Source organism: Plectropomus leopardus, chromosome 13 (assembly GCF_008729295.1).
Source record: "Plectropomus leopardus isolate mb chromosome 13, YSFRI_Pleo_2.0, whole genome shotgun sequence".
Taxonomy (NCBI): Eukaryota; Metazoa; Chordata; class Actinopteri; order Perciformes; family Serranidae; genus Plectropomus; species Plectropomus leopardus.
In genome coordinates, this window is record NC_056475.1 from 3,862,507 (window position 1) to 3,888,281 (window position 25,775).

General features: G+C 39.0%; 1 protein-coding gene across 1 annotated transcript; it reads left to right on the forward strand.

Annotated features, from left to right (window-relative positions):
- The first annotated feature begins 2,728 nt into the window (after positions 1-2,728).
- Positions 2,729-24,296, forward strand: LOC121952891 (myotonin-protein kinase). The gene is made up of 15 exons (XM_042499758.1): positions 2,729-3,966; positions 14,406-14,497; positions 15,289-15,372; positions 16,012-16,107; positions 16,197-16,345; positions 16,897-16,990; positions 17,078-17,275; positions 18,468-18,716; positions 19,663-19,742; positions 19,841-19,937; positions 20,083-20,294; positions 20,785-20,882; positions 21,780-21,841; positions 22,099-22,173; positions 23,227-24,296. The coding sequence occupies exons 1-15, from the start codon at positions 3,801-3,803 to the stop codon at positions 23,326-23,328; spliced, it is 1,854 nt and encodes a 617-aa protein (XP_042355692.1). The 5' UTR covers positions 2,729-3,800; the 3' UTR covers positions 23,329-24,296.
- Positions 24,297-25,775: the final 1,479 nt, after the last annotated feature.

Genomic DNA, 25,775 nt, shown 5'->3' on the forward strand with positions numbered 1-25,775 from the left:
CACTCTCACAGCTGAAGAAAGTTTGAGCAGGATCTGTGAAATGTCTCTTTAGAGAGTATGTGGATTATTTTTGTATCTTACCTGTGTGAGGCAGGAATACAGCTCATCCTTACTGGGACTTAAACGACATTAAGACCCAGAGGATCAAAACAAGAAGGTATTCCAAACGCCTTCTTTTTTTGAAAAAATCTCCAAGAAATTGGAGTAGTCCTGTTGAAAGTCAGCGACACTTTGCTGTCAGTCACTTTCTTTCCTCCTGCCAGTCACAGCTTTAGCATCCCCCACACCGCCTCTATTTTACCTCCTCCCCTCCCTTCATTTTCCCACAGTGTCCCACTCAGTGACGCACGCAACGCTGCACAGTCAGTGCATACGTGCAAACCTGCTTTCCAATCTGACGGGCTTAGTGTCACAATCAATTGCGAACAAAGCCTTGATGGGACATGTGAGTGTGCAGCAACACAAGGGGCCGCGCACATGCAGATTAGCAGGTGAGCTGTCCTGGCTGCACACATTCATCACATTTGGGCGATTATTTTTATATTAATGCCATTGAGCTTTCCTCCCAAACAACTCCCAAGTATTCAGCATTCAGCTGATGCCATGGTAGATTATGAAAATCCCAGACAAGGTTATTTAAGAGGGAATTGACAAGACTTTAAAGACTTGTCTTTCTGTGATATTTCGGGAGCAGAGTTTAGCTTTTCAGGAGTGTGTGGTGCATGTAGGGCAAACCTTTATTCTCTAACTGGGAATTTGGTCAAGATGGAAGTTATCTTTGTCTTCAGTGGTTATTTTTATACACCTGTACTGACAGTAGAGTAAAACAGGAGTCATTTTCTCATCCAACCAGCAGGAGGTGCCACCACATTTAAGACAGTACTGTTGTCTTCACTGTAACTTTTACCACTAATATCTACATGGAAGACATAAACAGGTGATAAAAGGTGTCCCAAAATCTGAGAATTGTCCTAAAATCCTAGGAATGTCCTAAAATACTAGAAACATCCTAAAATATATTGTAAAATATATTGTAAAATCCTGTCATTTTGCAAAAAGTGCCCCGAAGCAAAGCAAGTGAAGTATTCCTGGCTTAAAGAATAACTTTAATTTTAATTTCATCTATCCAAATTCAGAGTATAGTGTGACATATAGAGTCAAATAAGCTGGAGAATATCGTGATTGTTTTTTTATAATGTTCATAAATTTAAATATGTATGTGTTCATAGGTTTTAAATATGTATGCAGGGAAATGCACAAAAATGGCAAAAAAAAAAATTGTTACCAAGGTGGTTTGAGGTCAGGATTTCCAAAGTTTCCCTGTTGATCCAGCACCATCCCCACTGAAACATCCTTAAACAAAGACTTAAACTGGAATTGGGCCAACACTTAAAGTAATAGGTGACACTGAATAGTTTCCATTGCACTCTGTGGTGGTCTACATCGAGCTGGCAGCATTCATTTCCCTCTACAGTAGGTGTCACCAGGACCACATTTTTCCATGATAACACACATACAAACACACACGGACTAACAAGGTGAAAACAATACCAGCAGTCGCGACGTTGTTGCGGCTGGTAAAAATTATTTACCCATAATATTCCCCTGGTATGCATCAGTGGGCGGCAGACTGACAGTAGTTTGGCCAGCAGCACTTTGACAGTAAATCATTTCTCTCAGCACTGTATGGACCACATAACTTCTATATATGCGTCAGTGTTCATACTGTAGAGGTAATGGCGCGTATATTTCTCCATAGTGGTCATACACAGGTGGCAGATACAATATAGGTGTGTAAATATCGGTTCTTTAAGTCAGGATGTAAGATGTGCATGCAGTCACATAATGTTTTTATTATTTATTTACTTTTTTTTACATTAAGTTGTAAATCCTTCTTTCATAACATATAACTTCGACACTCTCATGTGAAGGAAATTAGTAAACTGGAAAAAAAAAGCTAGGAAGAAAATGTCCAAAAAATAGATTTATAATGATCATATCATATATTTTAAATTATTATTATTATCTTAGCATTTTTTTCTGGTAATTTCCTTTCTATTTTTTTCTATTTTCTTCTTCTTCTTTGTGCTAATATTTTGGTAATTTTCTTGTACTTTTTACAGTTACTTTGCTCATTTTTGGATCATTTCTTCTTAAACTGCTTATTGCGTTTTTTCCCATTTTTTTTTTAAAGAAATTAAGCCTATTTGCTAAGTCAATGAGCAACTTGGCAATAAAAATACAGGTAATTTGTACATTTGGGGAATTTATTAAAATGTCCAAAAAACTGTATTTATAATTATAACAATTATATATTTTAAATTATTTTGTAGAATTGGCATTATTATTTAAGCATTTTTTTCAGGTAATTTCTTTCCCTTTTTTTCATTTTTCTTCTCTTTTTTTCTTTGTTTGTGTTTTTGTTAGTTTTGTTGTTGCTAACCTTCAGGTAATTTTCTTGTTACAGACTTTTAAAAATGTTTGGGTTCACTGCGTTCTCCCATCTCCCACTAAAGAAATCAAGCAAATTTACTCAAGTCTCAGATGATTAATTTCCATGTTATGCCCTTAGACTACACTGAGGAAAACAAAATTACACTCTTGGAGCATTAGTCTGGTTGCAGAAAATGCAGCTATGAAAAGGAGATGAAAACTTCAAGGCGGTGCTGTGCGGCAGCTGTGGTGTATTTATAAGACAGAAGAGGAAGGAGGCAGTTCACTGGAAAAGTCAAAACAGAAAAGTTGGGGAGGAGAAAGAGAAGAGAGTGAAATAGACACAGACAGCAACACCGCAGCACAGGAGGACAGAGGGACAGAGGGACGGAGGGACAGAGACGGATAAACAGCAGGAGAGTGAAGGATTTTCAAATCCAGTGAGCTGAGCGAGAGGAAACGATCTCTGCTGCATCCTTGAAGAAGAGTGAGTGAGGGAGACATGACGTGAGCGGGGGTGACAGAGGGGAGAGATGAGTGACACAGTGGGGAGACCAAAAAAAAAAATATCAAGGGGGCTAAAAAGGATCCTTGGACGGTTGACAAAATAAGAGATTTGCTCTCTTGAAAACATGACTGAGCGTGACAGCAACAGCTAGCACTGATTCAGGTCAGTGGTTCCTGTTTCTGTCACAGAGGGGAAAGAAAAAGGGGAAGAAAAGCAAACAGGGACAGGTAATAAAAAACATAATGAGTGATAGACGGGAAAAGAAAAGAGGATTTGTTTCAGAGCGTATGCGTGCTTCTCTCTCTCTGTAGTAGAAACTTTGAATAGAGGGAGTGGGGGAGAGACGGAGAGGGAGACTCAAACACCAAAAAAGGTCTGGAGTCAGAGCTGGAGAAATCGCAGGCTTGACAGATGCTGCAGAGCCACGGGAGAGAATAATAAGGAGAGACAGATAGACAGAGAGAGGAGGGGACTGACATATAAAGACAAGAGAGACAGGAGAGAAAGGAAAAAAAGTGACAGTAAAGAAGAAGTTGGGAAGACGAGGAAACATGAACTGTTAAAGAGGATGTTTGCATAGAAAACACTCCTGTTGTGATCAAGCAGAGGCAGAAAAGGCAGGTCAGGAGGGGGGGGGTGGGTTAGGTGTGATCCGGAAAGAGATCCTGAGAGGGAGGGGGGTGCAGGTTGGGGAGGGTGGGGGTGTTGGGCCGTTACTGTAAATGTGATTCTCAAGAGGCCGAGCAGAGCAACTGTAAACCAAGAGGAAGATCCCGCTTGTCTGTAAACCCGACACACCATGGACACCAGAGTTTCACCGCAACTTTAAAGCAGACAAACCCCTCGCCTGTCCGGCGCCATGTCAACGGGCCCTGGCCTTGGTGCACCTGACCTGGCCGAGGGCCCCCAGACCACGGGGCCCGTTGGGCTCCAGACACTGTTGGACCTTTTGGTGGGCGTCTATCAGGAGTTCTACTCCTCGCCCTTCGCAAGGGAGAAATATGTCTCTGGTTTCCTGCAGTGGGGTGAGTGTTTTTTTTCCTATTTCTAAGTGTGTGTGTGTGTGTGTGTGTGTGTATTGTATTTACACACCAAGTCCCCCTATATCTGCTTGACTAAAATGAAGCCACTTGGGATTTCCTTATTTCCATATTAACGTGCTGACCTAAATTACTCATCCATATATTGACAGTACATGTTGCCTGGCAACCTCTGTGTTTGGCCGCTGGTCAAGGACAATCAACTGATGCATTATCCAAAACTCCCCAAATGTAACATCATGTGTGACTAAGCCAATGGTTTGAGCGACATTCCCGGGCAGAAAAAAACAAGATCATTTGTTATTCATTTACTTTGTCAGCTCTGACGCCATTAATACCATCACGACCGGACTCGCCTTGTTTGTCTGTTAAAGAACTGGATTCTTGTGCAGAAAGGCAGGATTCAAAAAATGAAGGTCACAATCATGCCACCTCTGGTGTGTAAATGTACTGCAGGCTGTGAACTGCTGCATTCAGCACAATAAATACCTTTGGACCCTTATAATTGCAAGAAATTAGTATTTGTAGAAATTATTTTCGAAAAATCTAGTTAAAAAGATCCAGAGAACTTTAATCAAAATTATCATAGTTATATATTTAAAATTATTTTGTTATTAATTTGATTTTTTTTAGTATTATTATGCCCTGCAATAGTCTGGCAACATGACCAGAGTCAACATAATTAGTCTGAGCCTCGCAAAACTTTTACTAATCTCAGTTAAAATAAAATTTAATTCTGATCTGACAGAGCAAGAGTGGCTTTGAGAGGGTCAGCGAAAGGTCACGGTTTGGGTCGATTCATCGACTTGGTTAAGGTTTGACGACAATTATGGTCATTGTCGTGGTTATGAGAAAGTTATGTTGAATGTTGATATGAAACAGGAAACGAGGGTCAGTCTCCTGCAGTCTGAAGCTTTGTTGATTCATGTGTGTGACCTCCCTGACCTCCCTGACCTCCTCCCTCTGTGGCTCAACGTCTCTCTGCCTCCTCTCTTTGCTCTTGATGAACAATTGTGGTTACTCCTCCAGCTGTGAGACATCTTTGTCACCTTTACGTAAACGTATCGTTATGGGAAATTTGATGAAATGACTGGTGCTTTTTATGTTTTTTTATAGGTGTTTTGTGATGTAACAGGCAAGATTTTCCAAAATTTTGGCAATGAACATAATTTATCTGGTGATGGAGGTTTTATTTATTTGTTTATTTGTCTATGTTTTGAAGTAACATTGCATTAAAAAGAGGAATATAGTCCAAACCCAGGGTTATGGATCATTTCTGCCCTAAAACTGCGTTCACACCACCGTGCAGGTGTTATGGTGAACGCTGCTCACGAAAGTGCGAGCTAACTTGGAGCTGTAGCAAGATATCAGGAGTCACTGCAATTACAGAAGATTTCTACATATTTGGACAAATTACCACTCATCTGAAGTTTGATTTGTGTTATCCTATGCCCGTTTTTCTTCTGGTTGACTGAATAAGTTGCAAACACCATGTCGCGCAACTCCGAGTATCCAGACAACATCGTCAGCTCTTATGTTGTCTTCTGCCTTCCCTCATTCAAACCTGAATCATCAGTTTTCTTGTGCTGTGATCAGACACCTTTCACGTACTCAAGTATTTAAACCTTTTGAAACTTGATTTCTTTCTAAAACATGGGAATAAAGGTAATAAGCCACTTGGCAAGAATTAGTAAAAGGTGAATTGGTAAAAATATATGAGAGTGAGAGAAAAAGAGAGACAGAGAGAGAATCACTAGAATTTCACAATTATTAAAATTATAGAATTAAAATTGTGTTAAACAAAAAATATCTATATTTATTGATATTATCACATTTTAACACTTTTTAATTGTTAAATTTATTTTGTTTTTTCTTTTCTTTTTTTGTGCGAATTTTCCGGTAATTTTCTGGTAGGCCTAACTTTTTTTACATCATTTTTGTGGCTCATTTTTGGGTAATCTTTTTAAGTTACTCGTTGCTCTCTTTTTTTCTTTTTTGAAAGGTGTCAAGCAAATTTGCTGTAGTTTCTAAAGGTTAGAGGTAAGGGTTACACAGTTACATTAGGCCTTCACTTGAGCTCACTACAGGGGCCCGTGGGGCATTTGGGTCAACCAGAAGGGCTGCTGGATTGATCAGAGCAACAGGCCACTGCTCAGATATCACTGTACATATAACTTCAAGATGTATCTTGCTAAAAAACATCACCCGAGGTTAATACAATGGCGTCTTGATGTGTTTCAGCCTTCTCAAGTGACAGAGTCTGCAGCTTACCAAACAGAGACGAGATTTGTTTAAGCCGATGTCATAATTAAATATTGTGACTGTATACTGTTGATTGATCCTTTCCCAAACTGCTGGCAGTCTGCTGTGTGTTATTGCCTATAAATGGTCAGTGAAGCTTTAGGTTTTGTGATTTACTCAGTGCATTTACTGAAAGACATTTTTACACTGATTTATGTGATGAAGAACACATTTATACTGTACATGAACATTTGCAACAGTGAAGTTCACACTGTATTTTTTTATAGTTCAGTATCGTAAATTACTCACACCAAAGTGGAACATAATATTTAAATGATATGGAAGTGTGAAGTGATTACAGGAAGTTGGTCAATAATAGTTGGAAACACCCGAGACACAGTTTGTTAGTTCTGGCTTGTGTTTTTGGTTCTGTAACCATCTAATGTTTTTTGTAAATGGCTGGGAAATTAGAGGAAATTTTCTGTCACATATATTTTACCATTTCCATGGGATAATACACAATGTAGAGGGGAGATCAGAGCACTTGGACTTAGTGTAGTATATTTGCTCCCTGAAGCACACTTTACATATCTGTTTTGTTTATCAGATTGATTTCTAAAATGAAATAAACTGTTGAAGATAATTTGTGGTCCAGTAATTATCAATTGAATTTCGGTTAATCGACTTTTAGTTTTTTGAGTTACTGAAAATATTTGACCACCTGAACAGTCGCTTGAGTGATTTAGAACATTTACCTTCTGGTTCCCCATTCTGAAATGAAGATTTCTTCCCTCACAAATGGGTTTTGGGCTTCGATCAGACCAAAAAGCAATTTCTACATGTTTGCGTGGACACTGGGAAACAGTCATTGTAATTTTTCGGACGTTTTCTAGAACACGTGATTTGTTGGTTAATCAGGAGATATTTGACAGATTTATCAATAGTTACAATATTAGTGCATCTGCTGCTAGCTCAGTCAGCACCACAGAGCACGCTTACGTTGCAGCTCAGCTGAGAAGGACGCCATTACATGCAAAATCCTCTCATCCATGAGTAGATGTACGCTTCCTTCTGCACTGTGATACGGTTGGCACTGCTCACAACAAGATCTATGGAGTATCTTTAGTAACTGATGATTTCTGGAAAGAGATATCACTTTTGAGTTTTTTTTCTTTAAGGACCATAAACCGAGTGCCATCTATCTCCGTTATATTGGAGAGAAGGCAGAAATCTCTACAGCCGATATCTCAAACACTCAGCAACTCACACCAAAACAAGCCAGACTGATAAATAGCGCTGCATTTAAAAGGGAAAATATGTCATTTTCATTTGGGAGCTAATTGATCCCTTTAAATTGCATTAACCAAATTAAATCATTTATATTCATCTAAATCCAAACTGGATTCCATTTAAAGACTGACCGACAGGCAAGGTCGACATTTTCCAGGGATTACAGCGCCATGAACGCACTACAGGCACTATTGCTCTAAACTGACCTCACAATTTTGGGCACATGACGTATTTCAATGCTGAGCTTAGCGACCACACACACTTGCCCCAGTGACCTCTGTGTTCTGACCCAGAGCAACAGGAGACTACAACAAGGTCATGAACAGTAACTAACCCTCTGCCACCCTCATGAACCTCCCGGAGGCATTTTAAATCGTGTCATGACACCAAGACACCACGACAGACGTACAGTATAGCAAACATAAGATGTAAGTTCACTGCTTACATTTTATGGTGGTTATTTCAGCTGCTGTCTTCCGGCCATGCTTGACATTTTTACCAATTATAGACAATTACATGCACATAAACACATCGAATGGTTCATAAATGCAGCCCGTTGTTGTATGGCTGCCTGTGTTTGCTATGTGTGTACATCTGTTGACATGTCAGCACACTTCAGTTTTCATCCCCATCCATCCGTCCATCCATCCTCTCTCTCTGTTATTGACAGAATTCGTCCACGCATGTGACTCGGACTGTTTGTGTATGTATTGTGTTGTCCAGTAGCCAGGGGGTGATGGGGCTATCATGTGTCCCCAGTGATGTGACACTCCAAATTTAACCACAGCATGTGTCCAGGAATGAAGATCAGATGTCGGTCAAAGAGTTGACCGGGCTATCAGTGATGAAGCAGATTTCAGGGTTTAGCCAGACTTTAGCTTCACACTACCAGCAAAAATCTCGGAGGCATCACAGCTAGAGGAAATGCATTTTTTAGGTTTTGTTTGTCACATACTCCACATACAGTATATCTAATTGTGCAGTGAAATTCTTGTTTGACTCCCCCCGTACTGTGCTTGAAATACAGATGTAAAAATGCAAAATATACAAGGATTTGGAAGGCCTGAGGGTAGTAGTAACTCCTTAGCCTCCTACGACTGTGGCAGTGCCTCCCTAACCGCAACAATTCATAAAGGTCATTGGTCAGAGGGCTCGAATTGTTCATGATTTTCCAGCCTTGATCCTTCACCACCTGGTGTAGATGTCATGTAGGAAGGGGAATGCACCCCCTGTGGCCTCGTGGTCCTGCTGGGTGCTGATGCCAGATCAGGTGTGATGGTAGTTTGGAGAAGTTTTCCCAGAGGGCTTTCTACATAAACAGGATTTCTTGCTGAAGTTAGGAAATAAGTCATAGTTTGGGTTAAAATTAATGAATAGATTTTTGCCAGAAAGGGTTTTCTTGGAGAATGTTTATATTAGCACTTTAAAAGTGTTTGCACTGCTCACAACATTGAAAATATCAACCGCAACATGTTTTTCCAAAAGCATTATCCCCGTTAGCCGATTTATAGTTGTGCCTCTGCTCTATACAGAGCCGACGCCGTAGCCTACGCACGCTGTTGTGAGTGCGCAGCCCATACTCCAAAGTCGTCAAACACTGGCACATTTGCTGTGATTTCAGCATGAGATCTTGATGCCAAAAGCCACCTTTTGCGGCTGTATGATACGCCACTGGGCACTGAGAACGCAGGGCAGAACCATTTGCAGTGTGATGATACACCACTAGACAGCTGGACGCACCTGGCATGGCAGTATGATATGCTGACGGCCAGCGTCAGGTGAGAATGCAGCCAGATGGAACCTGTCGTATACAAGTGATATGCTGCTGAGCGCCGTAAGGTGCAAAGCTGCCATTAATGACATAAAATAATGAGCACAAAGGTCCCTATAGGCTGGGTGGGAGGGCTGGTGGATGGATCTAACAAACCCTGGACTTTCATGTAGGAGTCCAGTGTTCACTTTCTGTCTGAATGTTGCCTCAACATAACCACGTGCAGCCACCATATCCCGCAACGTCAACGGCAGACGCAGAAGGATACCGTAATATGTAGACTTAGAAGGTGATCGATTCAACTGAAACACATAAAACTCGGCAGTACAGCAACATTTAAAAAAGTAACATCACAAAATCGGATGCTTATAAATCGACTCAATCAATTAAGTTTCACTGTCATTACAACTGACTTTTACTCGACATTTCCCCCCTACCTAAACAACATGCTAATGTTATTATAAACATATGATATTTCCTGTTTCCAACATTAGCCTGGCAGCTATTGGACTTTTCCTCTACTCAAATGTAGCAAAGATAAATCACACACAAGACTTCAAAGGCTACTTTGTGGGCGCTTTATTATTTTCAGAATTTATTGTGTCTTATCTGCAGAATTAAAGTAAATAAAGTTGCTCCCACTGCGGAAAATTTTAGTTTACAAAAACAGAAGGTGTGCGTTGCTACAACATGTGGTACATTTTTAGGGATGTGAACATCAGGCAGCGGTGTAGGATGTGCATCTACGCAGCGCTTACACCTTATACGGTGTTTACTGGCGTTCTTTACTCTGGATAATCTACAGACTCTGCTGTCAGTAGTTTACTCCCCAACTATCCCCTGCTAAAGAAATATTTAAAGCTAGATATCACAAGACTCAACTGAAAGACATGTTTATTTGCAATTACAGTGAGCTATGGCTTTAATGTGGGAAAAGGTGCATAGTGCTGCTTTAACACTGATTAATTGTGTTGTGCGTTCTGTGAAGCTCGGTGCAGGCCTCGGTCGATTCAGTTTTGCTATGACAAGACAAACAGGTGGATTAAGAGATTTTGAGCTGAGCCAGACTGTCAGAGAAGCATTTCACTGTAGATTTCAACAAATATGAGGATCTTATAGGCCTCTGGTAACTCACAGAAATACCAAATTCACCAAATTCTCCTCTAAGCAGCTCTGTTTTCATGCAGCGTTCCCTCCACCCTGCTCCGTGTCTGCTTTGCTTATGGTCCGGTCACTCCCTACATGGTTTTCCAAACACGAGAAGGTTAGTGATGGGGGCAAAGCCAGAGTCAACATTTTCAGGAGCTAGCAATGACACCATCACAATTTTACTTCTCTTCTATCAAAAACATACAACATACTACTAATTGTATAATATTAACCCTTAGGAACGGTTTGCAGCATTTCACATGCTTTTCATTCTTCATTTTTTGATAATTTTAGCTGTGTTCATGCATATGGCAAAAAATGTGTGCCACTGAAACACATTCAAACTGCAATTTTGGTTCCCACCGCCATTAAAGTATATATATTTGAAAATCATATTTTCCATGCAAAGCAAAAGAAATACAAGTGTGTGTAATATTAAAGCACGCCCTAAGGATTAAGCAAATATACTATTTTAATAATTCTGTAGCACAATGCATGCATAAAGACGAACAGAAAATGGTTTCGCGTTGGTCAGCAGCAGTCTGTGTGGGCTGCCTTTCAGCCAGATACAAAACATTTGTTGTCCACATATGAGGATGGATTTTATGAATGGTGTTTAGTCATCAACATGTGCAGTCATGAGATATGATCACAAGGCTGCTCAGCCGGTCCCATCTGTTCTCACTGTTTTATGTCCCATTCAGAACTGTGTCTTACTGTCGTTACAGCAGCTACATGCTGGGGATAAATTGTGCAAATACAAAGCAGAAATATCAGCAAACCCTGCGGATTGACATTCCACCTCCTCAACTCACTGTTTGCCAAGACGTTTGATCACTTTCTTATTGATCCATTTTTTTTAAAAACCCTGTTCTCTGTCTCTTTGCTCTTGAGTAATTTCCGTTCATGACGACAGGAAGCTGGCAGAGGGGTTGGCAGAGCACTTACGGTGGTAGACTTGAATAAACACAAGCAGACACAGCGGCTCAGGATATACGCACGTACTGTATGCGCACACACATGCAGCGAATGTTCCACAGACTTTGCTTTTTTTGGTAGGATACAGCTGCAGGAAGCGCAGAGAACAGGAACGGACAGCAATGTCCATTTCCTGTGCAGAAACAAACAGTGTTGGATTTTTGCTAAATATCTGCAACTGTGAATAATGATGTGGCTGAGGAGTGAACAGGCTGAAAAGTTCAAACTACAGCCAAAAGTTATTAAGGTGGTGGATGCCAATTGATGTGTACGTTTCCAAGGCCAACACGGTCTCACTCAGAAGGCGTCACATGGTGACGGTCTGTGAGTGGCCTTCTGCATCTATGTCTGTCTGTTGTCTATGATGTTTTAGGTATCCTTGCTGCGTCAACATATGACGTTGTGTAACCACATATTATAAGGAGTGCAAATGTGCTTATAGGGCTGGTGGGTGTTGAGGTTGATGAGTCCCAAAAACAACTGACTTTTGTGCGGCAGTGTGGAGTTTGCGTCCTGTGTGTGTGTGTTTGTGTGTGTGTTTCTGCATTTTACCACGTCCCCCTTTTGCCTAAAACTAACTATCTGTGACTTTGGTGCCTAATCCCAAACATTGTGACAGCTCGAGCTGTTGTGTAAACATAGGGACCGTGCCGCGCCATCCCACCACGTGCATTTGTTGACACCACCATAGCGGCATCCTGTAACGTCATACGTTCATGCAGCAAGGATAACTAAAACATCAAAGGTTTACGTGGAAGGTCACTGACTGACCGTCACCATGTGACGAGTTCGGAGTGAGAACGTGTTGTAAAGGCCACTGACAACGCGACAGTATTTGATGAGCTGGGAGTGAGACCTGTCTACCCAAATATTAATAGTGAAGTTTTGAGATTATTTTACTTATTTCTAATACAGAGCAAAATCTTGTAAGAATCTGGGTGTAAAAAGTGATTTTCATGACCTCGGAGGACTGATCTGCTTTTGTGTTTAGATACTAATAAGACTCTCCTGAAAATTCCTCTGTGAAGCTGCACAGAAGAGTAATGGAGTTATTATTTCATTCTGTTGGCAGGAAAATACATTTTAACAGCCGTCATATGAGACTAAAAGATGCACACGGGTATGTAGTGTAAGTGTGCGAAGGTCAAAGCTGTGTGACATCAAAATGAATGCCGTCTATTCAACAGTCTATTTCTATGTGACTACAGTCACGGTCCTCTGTCTGTTCCTGTGACTCAGCACAGGTCACATGGCTGTCCCAGTCCACTGAGCCGGGGCCACATTTAGTATGTTCGTTGTGGATAAAGGATCCTTGTCACAGGATTGTCCTGTTGCTTCAGGAAACGCTCAGCTCTGAGTCTACAGTGTGTGTGTGTGTGTGTGTGTGTGTGTGTGTGTGTTCCTGAAGTTGTTCTCGCTTTTTCTCTGCTTGTCTAAAAACAGTTTGGACTGTGTTTCTGCCTCACTTGCATTCCTCTCAGTGTGTGAGGAGGTGGGGAATGAAAATAAAAATAAAGGACTGGAAAACTTGCCGCGATTCATAAATGATAGCCGCTATTTTTAGCTGCGCAGAGCGACTCCAATTCAGACAGTTACTGTGTTGAAGAGGAACTCCCTTTATGGTGAATAGAATCGTCTGTTCAGCTGGGAGGACACGCAGAGCAGCAAAGTGTGTGTGTGTGTGTGTGTGTGTGTGTGTGTGTGTGTGTGTTCAAACTTTATAGGAGGCTGCCGTTATTTCAGAGCCAAACTCAAATCTGAAAAAAAGGAAAGAGCGCTAAAGAGGAACTTCACAGTTGAGAGTTTGAAAACACTTAATCAGGGTCATTATAGGAATGTGCTGCGTCTCTGCTCAAAATGTCCATGTCAACATGTTAGCATCATGGCATTGCCCAAAAATGAGCAAATAATTGTTTCAAACAGAATATTTAAAAAGAAACAAACAAAGGAGAAACACAGGGAGAAGGCAACACGCAACATAAAAAGACATGGTCTAAAAAATAGCAACAAAAGAATGTTAAAAAGATGCAAGAATATTACCTGAAAATAAACAAATAAATATGTCAAAAACAAACAAGAAAATAACCTAGAAAAAGTGCTGAAAGTAAAAATATGTATTTTTATATTATTATTATTATCATTATTTTCTGTAACAGACTTTAAAAATAATATTATTGTAATTATAAATATAGTTTTCTATTTTTTGTTTGATTTTCTAATAATACCTACCTCTTTTTTAAAAACAATGTTTTCCAATATTTTGGGACATTTCTTGCCAAGTTGGTCATTGACTTTTTTCTTATGTTTTACAAAGAATTCAAACAAATTTGCTCAGTTTTCAAAGGGTCAGATAGCTTGTGAAAGGTGTGTGAACGCAGCACAAGAAAAGTGATGCTGATCCAGGTTCAGAGGGTTAAAGGGCCAGTTAAAGAAGCAAAGAAAAGCTGCAGTAATTTAAATTTTATGAGCAGCTGGATACCTGCTGTTGCTTGCTGCTGAATCTGTAATGGAATAGTTGGATATGGAGCTAAATATGGAGCTGAGCCATCATATGACTATCTAAGCTTCTCATGATGGAACAGCTTCTCCGACTGTGTCCAAAACTAAAGAGGAAAAAAAATCGGCCTATCTGTATCTCTGATAACAGTCTGTATCTTGTTTCTTTTAATCACATCAAAATACAAAATGTATAAATCACAAGCTGTGTTCTCAAAAGATACAGACACAAACAGTCATCGTAAGTAACATGACTTAATGTTTTTGTTTTTGTGCCGTATATTACTGTTTTTAGGGCTTTTTTTTGCATGGTTGTATGAATTCCTTTCATTTAAATATACTTAGTGCAAGTTCAAGTTTGCATCTCTCATTTTCGTGGTCTATAAATCCATACTGGTGAACCATAATTTCGGTGTCTTCTCTTATCTGTAGGCTACGTTATAGCTCATAGATAGTATTTTGAATATTGACAGTCTCTCTCTTTCTCCTCTGATCCCAGCTGAGCCCCTGGTGAGGCAGGTGAGACGGACTCGCATCAAAAGAGAAGACTTTCACATCCTGAAGGTGATCGGCCGAGGCACATTCAGTGAGGTGAGCAGGAAGGAAAATCTCTTTTTAAGAGCAATGCCTTTTTTTGGTTGTTGATGTAGATCATTTGTATCTGGACCTAACTGGAGCTGCACTTTAGCCCTTTGAAACCTGAGCATTTAACAAGAAATGGCCCCAAAAGTAGCACGAAATTAGAAAATGTTGCAAGAAAATTAACTGAAAATAAGGAGAAAAAATAAGAAAAACAACAGCAAGAAAATGGCATCAATATAGTGCTTAAAGAATTAAATGATTTAATACTTTCTTATTTTTGACATAATTCTAAATGCATAATTAAGAGAATTCTAAATATCGTTTTTAACTTTTGTCCTTCATTTTTTGATAATATATCATAATTGCCCCAATTTTTAGATCATACCTTGTTGCCTTTTACTTTCATGCCAAGTTGTGCATAATGTTTTTTTTAATAAGAGAAAAATGTACAATGTACATAATTCCCTAAATTCTACATTAAAATTCATGTTGCAGAAAAAAATAATATTATTTTATTTATTTTTTCGCACTTTCTTTAGGTATTTTTTATTTATTTTTTTTTACTTTCTACTATTTTTTTTGCAAAGTTTTGTGCCATTTCTTGTTAAGTTGCTCATCACCCTCTTCCCGTGTTTTTGAGAGAAAGCAAACCAGTTTTCTCAGGTTTCAGAGAAAATGCTAGTAAAAGATGTCTGAATACAGCTTGTGAAAATTGACTTTGATCTAGGTGTTTAAAGGGTTAACCACATTTAAAAATGTTCTCAGTCATCCTCACCACTTTAGTCTCATTACCATTGCAGGTTGCTGTGGCGAGGATGCGAAGCACACAACAAGTGTATGCTCTGAAGATTATGAATAAGTGGGACATGCTGAGGCGAGGAGAGGTACACACACACACACACGCACGCACGCACGCACACACACACGCACAGAGCTGCACACTCACATTCACAGGACAAAGACCTTTTCATGTTGCATTACTGAGCTGAGATGGAAGAAAAAAGAAAGGAAACTTAGACGCTCTCAATCTGTCTTTTCCACAAATGCAATAGCAAATTTCTTCCCTCTCTTTATTTTGTTGACAAAATTGTGATAAAAAAATAAAATACAAAATCAATTGCTCTTTTATTATTTATTTTATTCATATATAATTTTCATTTTTCAACCAATGTCACTGTTGCTAATAATGCAATGCACTTTTGTATTCTATTTTTTTTAATTAGTGAATTTATTTAATCTATTTTTTTTACTCTTTTATTTACTTTTTAGGGATCCGGGGTGGGTGGAGTATGTGTGTTTCGAATGTTTGTCTGTATGTATACTGACTGAAAATAAATAAATAAATAACTATAATAATAATTAATAAATAAATAATGTTTGCCAAAAAAAGGAAGGAAAGTCAAATTGAGGCTCTTTGATTTAAGCTGGGTGTCTTTCAGTTTTTGTGGCTCAGTGTGACGGTTATTTGGCCGTCTGTCTTTCTCCTTGTGGCTGTTATCTAGTTGTCTTTGTGTCTCACACAGACAGCGTGTTACCAGGAGGAGAGGGAGGTTTTACTGAGGGGAGACAGATGCTGGATCACAGAGTTGCACTACGCCTTCCAGGACGACAACTATCTGGTGCGCACAGTATAAACATGGCCAGTTAATTATGTCAAGGGAATATTCTGTTGCCATTTTCCTCACCTGTCCACCTCCTCCTCCCTCAGTACCTGGTGATGGATTACTACGTAGGTGGGGACCTGCTGACTCTGCTCAGTAAGTTTGGAGACCGAATCCCGGAGGACATGGCTCAGTTCTACCTGGCTGAGATGATCATGGCCATCGACTCCGTCCACAGACTGGGTTATGTGCACAGGTAGATGATTCTCCTCTTTAAATAATCATGCTCAACATTTTTGGATTAGTTTCAGTCCCTGGCTGCCTACAGTTCATTGAGAAATTGTAATTTAAAGGGATAGTTCACCCAAAAACAAAAAATACATATTCTTCCTCTTGAGGAGAAGATTGTTTTGGCGTGAGTTGTCAGATGTTTGGAGATATCATCCGTAGAGACGTCTGCCTTCTGTCAAATATAATGGGACTAGATGGCACTCGGCTTGTGGTGCGCATGGCCAACTTCCGCTGGCGAGCGGCTGATCTCTGGTTTAGTGCTCTGCTAGCTTGTATGGGATCAAATAATTTTAATCTTGCCTCTCTTTTAGATTTTCCAAATGTTATTGGACTGAATGGGTTAAATCTTGATAGTGAAATCAGTCATTTTGTACATACATCCCGTTTTTCCCGTGATGTAGCCCTAAACTTGCAGTAGTAGTTTTTGATTAATGAAATCATTATAGATGTTATTTCTTATGTATATTATTAACATTATAAATGACAATGTTCTCCTCTGTCCCATTTCTTACGCAGAGACATCAAACCTGACAATATCCTGCTGACGGCTGAAGGACACATCAGACTGGGGGACTTTGGTTCCTGTCTGAGGCTCCTGGAGGACGGGATGGTGAGAGCTGACTCACTGCCAAACTGCCAAACATCAAATCTTCAAACACGTCTTTGTGACAGTCACACACATTTGATTTTGTTGCAGGTTCACTCGTCCCTGGCAGTCGGGACCCCTGACTATTTGTCTCCAGAAATTTTACGGGCAGTGGAGGGAGGCGGGGGTTATGGTCCTGAATGTGACTGGTGGGCTCTGGGAATCTGTGCCTACGAGATGATGCTGGGGACCACGCCCTTCTACGCAGAGTCCATCTCTGAAACGTACGCCAAGATCATCCACTTTCAGGTACATGAACACACTAACAATGTCCATGAATAGTTGTTTTAAAATATGAATGCAGAAGTGTGTTGTAGTGGTGCTGAATAATGGTGAATTAGACCAGCTGAAATTTCTGGTTATAATTCCTTCAGTTTCGTGATTCAGGAGGTTTTAATCAGGAGTTGAATTACTCATTTATTCAGTCTCTTTTTCTCCAAAACAAACAAATCGTGCGATTAAAAAACCAGCAAAGAACACCAAATAAAGCAGTTTCATGTTACAGCTCAATGAATCTATGCCACCTTTTGGCATCTTTGGGATGAGCTGCTCGCCCACAGCATACTCAGCAGTTTTCTTTCATAAGCTAATGTGTGTTTACCTTTTTCTTATCGGGACATTCAGGATGTTTTTACTGTGAGCTGAATTATCCACAAAGGTCTCTTCCTCTCCAAAACAAACAGACTCTGTGATTTAAACTGATCACAAACCACATGAAGCCATTTCAGATTTGAAATCCATGTATTTCCAATGCGCTTTGGCATGTCGCTGCGGAGGCTAGTCCAACACGTGCTAATGTGAAGTCCCTTTTTTCTCTGATAACTGAAAATCCAGACATGCGGGAGCTTTTCACTGGAAGCTAAATGATTAACAAAGGTCGCAAAACAAACATCTGCCAATATATCCCCCTAAATCTTTCAGACTGGTCCTTTAACCTTTTGAAACCTGGATATATCAGCCGGATTTCTTTCAGAAACATGGGAAGAAGCCTATGAGCAACTTAATACGAAATGGCCCAAAAATGAGCAAGGAATTTATTACGTGAAAATTACCTAGAAATACACAAAAAAAACTAGAGAAAATTATGTTGAGAAGGAATTAAAAACTTTTTTTCTTAAACATAATTTTAAATACATATTTCTAAGAATTATATCTTTTTTTTATTATATTTTTCTTTTTTTTATTATTTTTTATTATATTTTTCCTTGTTTTTTTAATAATGTCTAATCCTCCATCCCTCAGCTCCTAATTTATTTTTTAAAATTGTAATTTTTTTTGCAATTTGTGGGACATTTCAAGTTACTTTTCACTTTTTTTTAAAGAAATTAAAACAATATTCTCAGGTTTAAATGCTTTGTTAAAGATGTCTGAATGCAGCACAGCAAAAACTAATGTCAATCCAGGTGTTAAAGGGTTAATTTTTATTTATTTTTATCTGCAGGAGTATTTTGAGTTTCCTCCGTCTGGTCCTGAGATTTCAGACAAGGCTCGCTCCTTCATCACGGGGCTCATCTGCGAGAGGGAAGTCCGTCTGGGGAGGAAAGGCTCCAGTGACTTCAGGAGTCATCCCTTCTTCTTGGGACTCGACTGGGGCTCGCTGCATAAAGTCCCCGCCCCCTTCCTGCCCGAAGTGTCCAACCCAACCGACACCTCCAACTTTGACATTTTGGATGACTGTCTCAGTGAAATGGTATTTTTCCAAGAGAATTTTCCTTCACGCTCTCATGATGGAGCCGAGATCGTATCTGAGTAACCTGGTTAACCCTTTAAAACCTCGTGCAGCATCACTTTCCTTGTGCTGCTTTCAGATGCCTTTCACAAGTATTTAAAAGATTTGAGCCCTGAGCAAATTGAAATCAAAACATTTGGGAAAAAAAGGCAATGAGCTACTTGGTTATAAATGTTTCACAAATTGCAAAAAACTAATAGATTTAGAAAATTATTTTAAAAAGGTAGAAAACGGGAGAAAAAAAACTATTGAAATTATATACAATTATAATTATCATAAATAAATATTTAAACAATGTCACAGAATTATTATGATTTTTCAGCACTTTTCCAAGCAATTTTCTGGGTTTCTTTTCCATTATCTTTTTTTTCTTATCAAGCAACTTGATGAGAAATGTTCCAGAAATTGTGAAAAAAAAGAAAGTAGATTAAGAAAATTATTTTAAAAGGGCTTGAGGATGTTTAGGGAAAAAAGGAAAAAAGCTTGGGAAAAACTATATAATTATCATAATAATATTTTTAATTATCTTACAGAATTATTGAAAAAATAAGCACTTTTTGCTTGTGTTGTTTGCCTTGTTTGTTTTGTTACTGTCTTTTTCTTTCCTTTTTTAAAAAACTAATTTTCAGGTCATTTTCTTGTTCTTTTTACTAATTTCTTGCTAATTTTGGCATCATTTCCTCTTCATCATTGCCTTCTTCCCATGTTTTTGAAAGAAATTAAGCCAAATTGCTCAGGTTTCAAAAAGTTAATGGTTCAAACTTTTCTATGGGGCATGCAGTAAACCCCAAATAATCTTATGAATAATCAAGAGCCAAATGACAAATTATCCATTTTTCTGTGGCCTTTAATAACAGATAATTTAGCACAACCATGAAAAAAATGTGTTATCTGTTGTATTCTGCAGGAGACGCTGTCTGACGTGATGGACAGAGCTCCAGTCGGAGTACACTTGGCTTTTGTTGGATACTCTTACACAGCTACCTGGTAAACTCATGGTTAATGCTTTACGTACATCCAATGACCCTCAGCTATCTTTATATAAAGTCTTCCTGGATGGTGTTTAATGTGTCTCTCTTTTATAGTCAGACGGGGGCCATCGACCGCAGTCAAGACATCATGATGCAGATTGACCACACAAGGCTCAGGGACTGTGAGAGTCTCTACAAACCGGAGAAACTGGTGAGTTATCATCACCCTGAAGTCTGCAGAGCTCTTATTTGTCCGTTTTTAATGCTGCACCAGTTAACTTCTATTCGGCATTTATGACACAGCTTTGTGTTTTCATGTTTTCCATGTTGTGCTGGACCTGATGGTTTGAATTCAGAGTCAGCTGTGGCAGCTCACAGATACGCTACAAGACGGCCTTCCTGCACTGCTGGAGCTCCCGCTCACCCTGGAGCAAGGTCCGACTGCATCCACCCACACCACCACTGAGGAGGAGGAGGAGGAGGAGGAGGAGGAGGAGGAAGAGGAGGAGGAGGAGGAGGAGGAGGAGGAGACTGACCAAACATCAGGACTCGACGAAAGCTTGCAGAGGTAACAACTGATTAACTGATTGTTTCTATTAACAATGCAAAACAAAATCTTTTGATTTCCAAAATGTATTTCTTCAGTTTTTGATTGATGAATGTCCCTCTATTAACCCTTTGAAAGAGATTTGATGTGATTTCTTTCAAAAACATGGGGGAAAATGCTGTAAACAACTTGCCAAGTAATGGCCCACAAAGTGCAGGAAATTAGTAAAAAGTGAGAAGAAAATTACATGAAAATTAGGTTTAGAAAATGGGAAAATAAAAATAAAACATCTAGGGAATAATGTCCAGAACACTATGTTTATAATCATTATAATTACTTATTTAAATATATATTACAGAAAAAAATGTAAACATATAGCTCTTTTTTAATTTGCTGACTCATAAGGATACCTAAAAGTAGACGCAGAAGGACACTGACAGTGCGGCACCATGTGACGAGTTGGGATGAGAACGTGTTAAACTCACAGTCTTTCCTTTTTTTTATCCACCAGGCGGCTCCAAGAGGCAGAGAGGAGATATTGCGAGCTGGAGAAAGAAATGGAGAGATTGAAAGGGGAGATGCAGGACTGGAGAGCCCCCAAAGAGACAGGCAAGGGACCAACACCCCTGCTCCCTCATCACGCCATCATCATCATCTTCATCATCTTCTGTTCCTCTCTGTTTCACTTTATTTTGTATGTCATGACACCATAGAAACCAATATCACGTTGAAGACCACAGACATGGAATGGATCCTTTGATTGTTACCGTAGAGCTAAACCGCCAAATATCCGTGCAACTGTTGATGAAAAGCAATGGAACATTAAAAAGCCAGAGCCATATACACGTGGCTTTTGTTTTTATTTTGTCAAATTTACCCAGTCAGTTAAAAAAAAAAATCTGTGGCTGTTTTCAGAAACGCCAGGTATTTTAGTCACATTACCTAATCGCAGAGACATCCACACAGCCAAAGTGCTACTTTACGGTCCTCAGTATCTTAAGAACAACATAAATGTGAGGTGGAATGAGTTCCAGACAATATGAGCCACTCTGGATAAACACAGAGCTGCACAGTCCTGGCAACATCTGCTTATATTGGAGGCCTTAGTCAGAACATGGTGATAAATACCCACTCTAAGAATAGCCTTGGTATGCAGGAACTTGGATGCCCGTTTCCATAAATCAATACAGTGTCATGAGCTTTTTTTAAAGAGGCAGTGATGAGGGTCTTTCTGCTCTTGGACTAATGGACGACGGTGTTGTGAATAATGACGTTGCAAAACCACGCGGACCAAAAGCACGCTCCGTGTATGATGACAAAAACTCACTTCAGTCACCGCTTTTTCCATCGCTTCTCTGTCACACTCTCATCCCTTCCATCGTCACAAACATGTACTGTTTTTGTGTTAAATCTGGCTGGCCAGCAGTGCACCCAAAGGCCGAATGCCTGCAGCAGCGCCGCCGCACATCAAGGGCTCTGATGTTCCTCTCTCTCCTCCAATCACAGCACTGAGTATCTGCCCAGCATCCCTTGCTCTGCCTGCCCACTGTGTGGACGCACCAGGGGATGTAAGCCTATCTTTAATCCACTTTTTATATTGTCTTTCTCTGCTTGACATGGAAATCAAAAACACTTTTAAAACAGCATGTTTGATTCTCTAATTCATTTGCATTTGTTGCGTAAGTAACCAGGCTTTCTAATCAGAGTTTCTCTGTATGATATGACATTTATAGAGCTGGCCGCGCTCTTACTCAAGCAGCCAGCCTCTATTTGTGTTTCTGCAAAGCTGCCGTCTGTTCACTGGTCTGACTTGCATGTGTTACAGAGGGAGAGAGCGCCCCCAGGCTGCCATTACCCGCTGGTGATTCCTCTCCACCGCCACCTGCTCCTGTTCCACAGGGTACGGACACAAACGCTCACCTGTCATTTAGGCTTCAGCCAGTGGGAGTAACAAGTTACATGCAACTAGTTACAGGAATTAAATAACAAAATAAATGTTATTGTAATTAGTTACAGTCACTGAGAAAAGGGTGTAATTAATCCTTTGAGGGCAGAAGGGCAATGAGCAAATTAAAAAGAAATTACACAAAAAATAGTGACAAATTAGTAAAAACTGAAAGAAAATTATCTGAAAAAGAAAAAAAAACAAGCAATAAGCAAAGAAATAAGGAATTAACTTTAAAAAAAGTACCAAAAATCAAACTTTTTTATGAACATATTTTAAATATATAATTGTAATAACCATAAATACGGTTTCTGGGCTTCTAAAAAAAAATCTGATATTTTTCATTCTCTCTCTTACCCCCCTTTAAGCAAATTGTTTCTTTTAAAAACATACAAAAACATCAAAGAGCAACTTTGCAAGAAGTGTTGCAGGAAAAGGAAATATCACCAAAAAATTATATTTATAATTTTCATAATAATTTAAAATTATTTTACAGAATTTTAATAATTATTGAGCACCCTTTTCAGGTCACCTCCTTGTTTGTTTTGTTTTGTTTTTTTACTTTTTTGGTTGTTTTTTGTTTTGGCTACACTGTAAAAAGGAACATATTGTTGTAATTTTAAAAAAAAGCTAGTGTGTGCCTGCTGTAAAATTTAAGGTTGACTGAATCTGAGAAGACAGGTTGAGGTATTTCTGTAATGATTGAACTATTCTTCTCAAATTAAGTCAACTTAGAAATTTAAGGCAGTCTGTACACTAACTTTTAAGTTATGTCGAAAAGGTTTTTCAAGGTAATTTTCTTGTATTTGTAACAATTTTGTTGTTATTTTTGGGTCATTTCCTCTAAAGTTCTTCACTGCACTTATGTTTTAGGCAGAAATCAAGCAAATTTGCTCTGGTCTCAAAGGATTTAAGGCCAGAATTATACTGGTATACAATTTAATTTAATTTATTTTAAATTTAATCCAAAGAAATAACCTTATTATGTTGTGTTTTTTTGTCCTCCAGGTCCGCCTGCCACAGGTGAAGAGTGAGTCGTACCTGCTGGTGTGTGCAGAAGGGGGGGAGCTCCAAGTCTGGGAGAGACACTGTAACACTGAGCTCTCCTGAATGTGCCTTAAAGTCAGCACATGCCGACTTCTCCCACTATGTCAGGACGAAGGACTGAGCCCCTGCTCCACTCTCACTCCCTGCCCCACTCCCCAGCACCCCAAACTTTCCAACATAAAGGAAATGAAAACGAGAGCTGCTGGGAGTGACATGACCGTGCGAGATTTTAAAACTGATGTGATGGGAAAGGTAGGTCAAAGCACTGGGAGCTAATGAGGAAGAAATGACGAGGACTTCTTCTGACCTGCTCACCAGACTGAAAGTCACGGACAGAGATGCACTGAGCTGAGAGAGCACACGGAGGAAAGACTTTAATGTGTGACGATGACAATGATGTTTGAGTGACACAGAAAGAGGCCAGGATCTCTTGTGTATCATTTAACTGCACCTCGGGGTGGTTTGTTCTTGTGTTGCACTACTGTAGGCATGTTTTTGCTGTGCCTGTTTTAGTTTTCAAAGGTTATTGGTCTGTATATTGACTTGAGTCATAGCACCACAGGCTCTCACGGTGTGAAAGGTAAAGGTAAATAAAGGCAAATATAGTTGGGTGGAAGATGTGTTGCATATAAAGTTAAATAGAAAGCATAGACATAATTCAGGCAGAACTCTCAAGACATTATGTTTAAGCTGGTTGACATTAGCTGTTTTATTCATGCTTCACTATGACCAGCGGAAAAGTAACACCCACTAATCTTTACACAGGTAGTGCTGCCATTATAACCAGGCATGTATTGCTTAAGCTAGTCCAAAGTCCCCCAATACAACCCTACTTCTGATGAAAGTGATGTCTGTATTACGCTTTTTTTTCTTGCATTTTTAAGACTCCATGCCAGTGATAGCGTGGGCGGGAGGCGTTGTGTATTTAGGTTGGCCATCTGTCCATACGTGTGTCCCATACTTGTGAACACGATATCTCAAGAACACCGTACAAGAATTTCTTCAAATTTTTTGGTGGTCAACGGTCAAAGGTTACTGTGACCTTGCGTTTGTCTCCTTCTTGAGAATGCAATATCTCAAAAACACTGAGAGGGAATTTCACCAAATGTGGCACAAACATCCAAGTTGATGTTTATATTTCAGGGTGTATGATAACTTTTTACTTGAATTTAAGTTTTTTTTGCCTTAAAAAAGTCACATTTAAGAATTTGACTAATATTAATTTAACAGAATCAGGCTTGAAAGCTCATCATGTGTAATTTTTGTGTAATTGTAAGATGTGAACTCTTCCTCAGGTTGTTTTAAAAACCCCAAATTCCCTGAAACAAAACCAATGAAGTGGTTTCCTCAGTTATAGATCTGGTCCTGATTATAATGTTCGTTTCTCACTATTAATTTGTTTATACTCTCGTATTAACTCTGCTGGCTGCCACGGCTCCCTACACTACAATGACCTCTACAGAGCCATGACAGTGACTCGAAATTTTGGCATTTAAAATGAAATTTTGTACTGACAACAAAAACAGAGCTGAAAAAAGAAAACATTGGCATTGAAACACTTGTATTTGAGAAATAGTTTTTGCACGTTTAATGACAGAAGAGAATGTCTGTAAGTTGTTGGCTACCTTAGTTTCTGGAGCTTGGAGAAACATCAGGATGGTGTATTTGTTTAGTATTATTTGTAATTTATATTGCTTCTCTGTTTTAAGGTCTTTTTTCTTAATAATGGTGTATTGTAAGCCTGTTTGGGCTGGGTATATTATTTATGCATGGCACAGTAATTTTTAGAAATAAAATAAAACAATTCATTAAATCACGTGTTGAAACAAAGTTGTATTGGCACTAAAACAAATATTGGCACTGAAAATAAAATACAGGCATTAAACATTATTTTTATTATGTTTTTTTCACTATTGGGTTTTTGTTTTATTCTGATGTGTTTTTAAATATTTCTTCATGGCAGTTGCTTTTCGACTAATATATATAATAACATATATATAAATAAAACAATACGATCATACACACTTGCACCAATATGCACAATTACTGTTTCAGTTTGCTATTTACTTCTATAACAGTTATGAGCAGTGGTGTAATATAAAGAGTAGTAATCCCTCATTACAATAGGCTACTTAAGTACTTTTTGGAGTATCTGTACTTTACTTGAGTTTTTATATTTCTGTCAACTTTTACCTTTACTCCATTACATTTACTAAATTAAATGTTATTTTTACTCCACTACATTTCCTTCATTTTTTGCATACTCACCAAACTTTTGATTTTTGATAAATAAGTACAGTAAATATCAGATACTTTAAGACTTTCACTCAAGTAATACTTGGTGACTTTAACTTCTACCAAAGTCATTTTCTGGTAACATCTGTACTTTTACTATACAGATAACTAAGTGCAGAAATAAACAAATAAATATAACTATTAAATAAATAAAAGGGGCAAGCATGTGCAAAATTAGTTATTCATTCATTTTATTTATTTATTTAATGGATTAA

Bases quoted from the DNA above. Each gene is read 5' to 3' on its own strand.
- LOC121952891 (XM_042499758.1), top strand. From the start codon at position 3,801: ATGTCAACGGGCCCTGGCCTTGGTGCACCTGACCTGGCCGAGGGCCCC. The intron at 16,991-17,077 runs GTGAGAGCTGAC...ATTTTGTTGCAG, and splicing joins GGCTCCTGGAGGACGGGATG to GTTCACTCGTCCCTGGCAGT. The intron at 19,938-20,082 runs GTGAGTTATCAT...GTTTGAATTCAG, and splicing joins TCTACAAACCGGAGAAACTG to AGTCAGCTGTGGCAGCTCAC.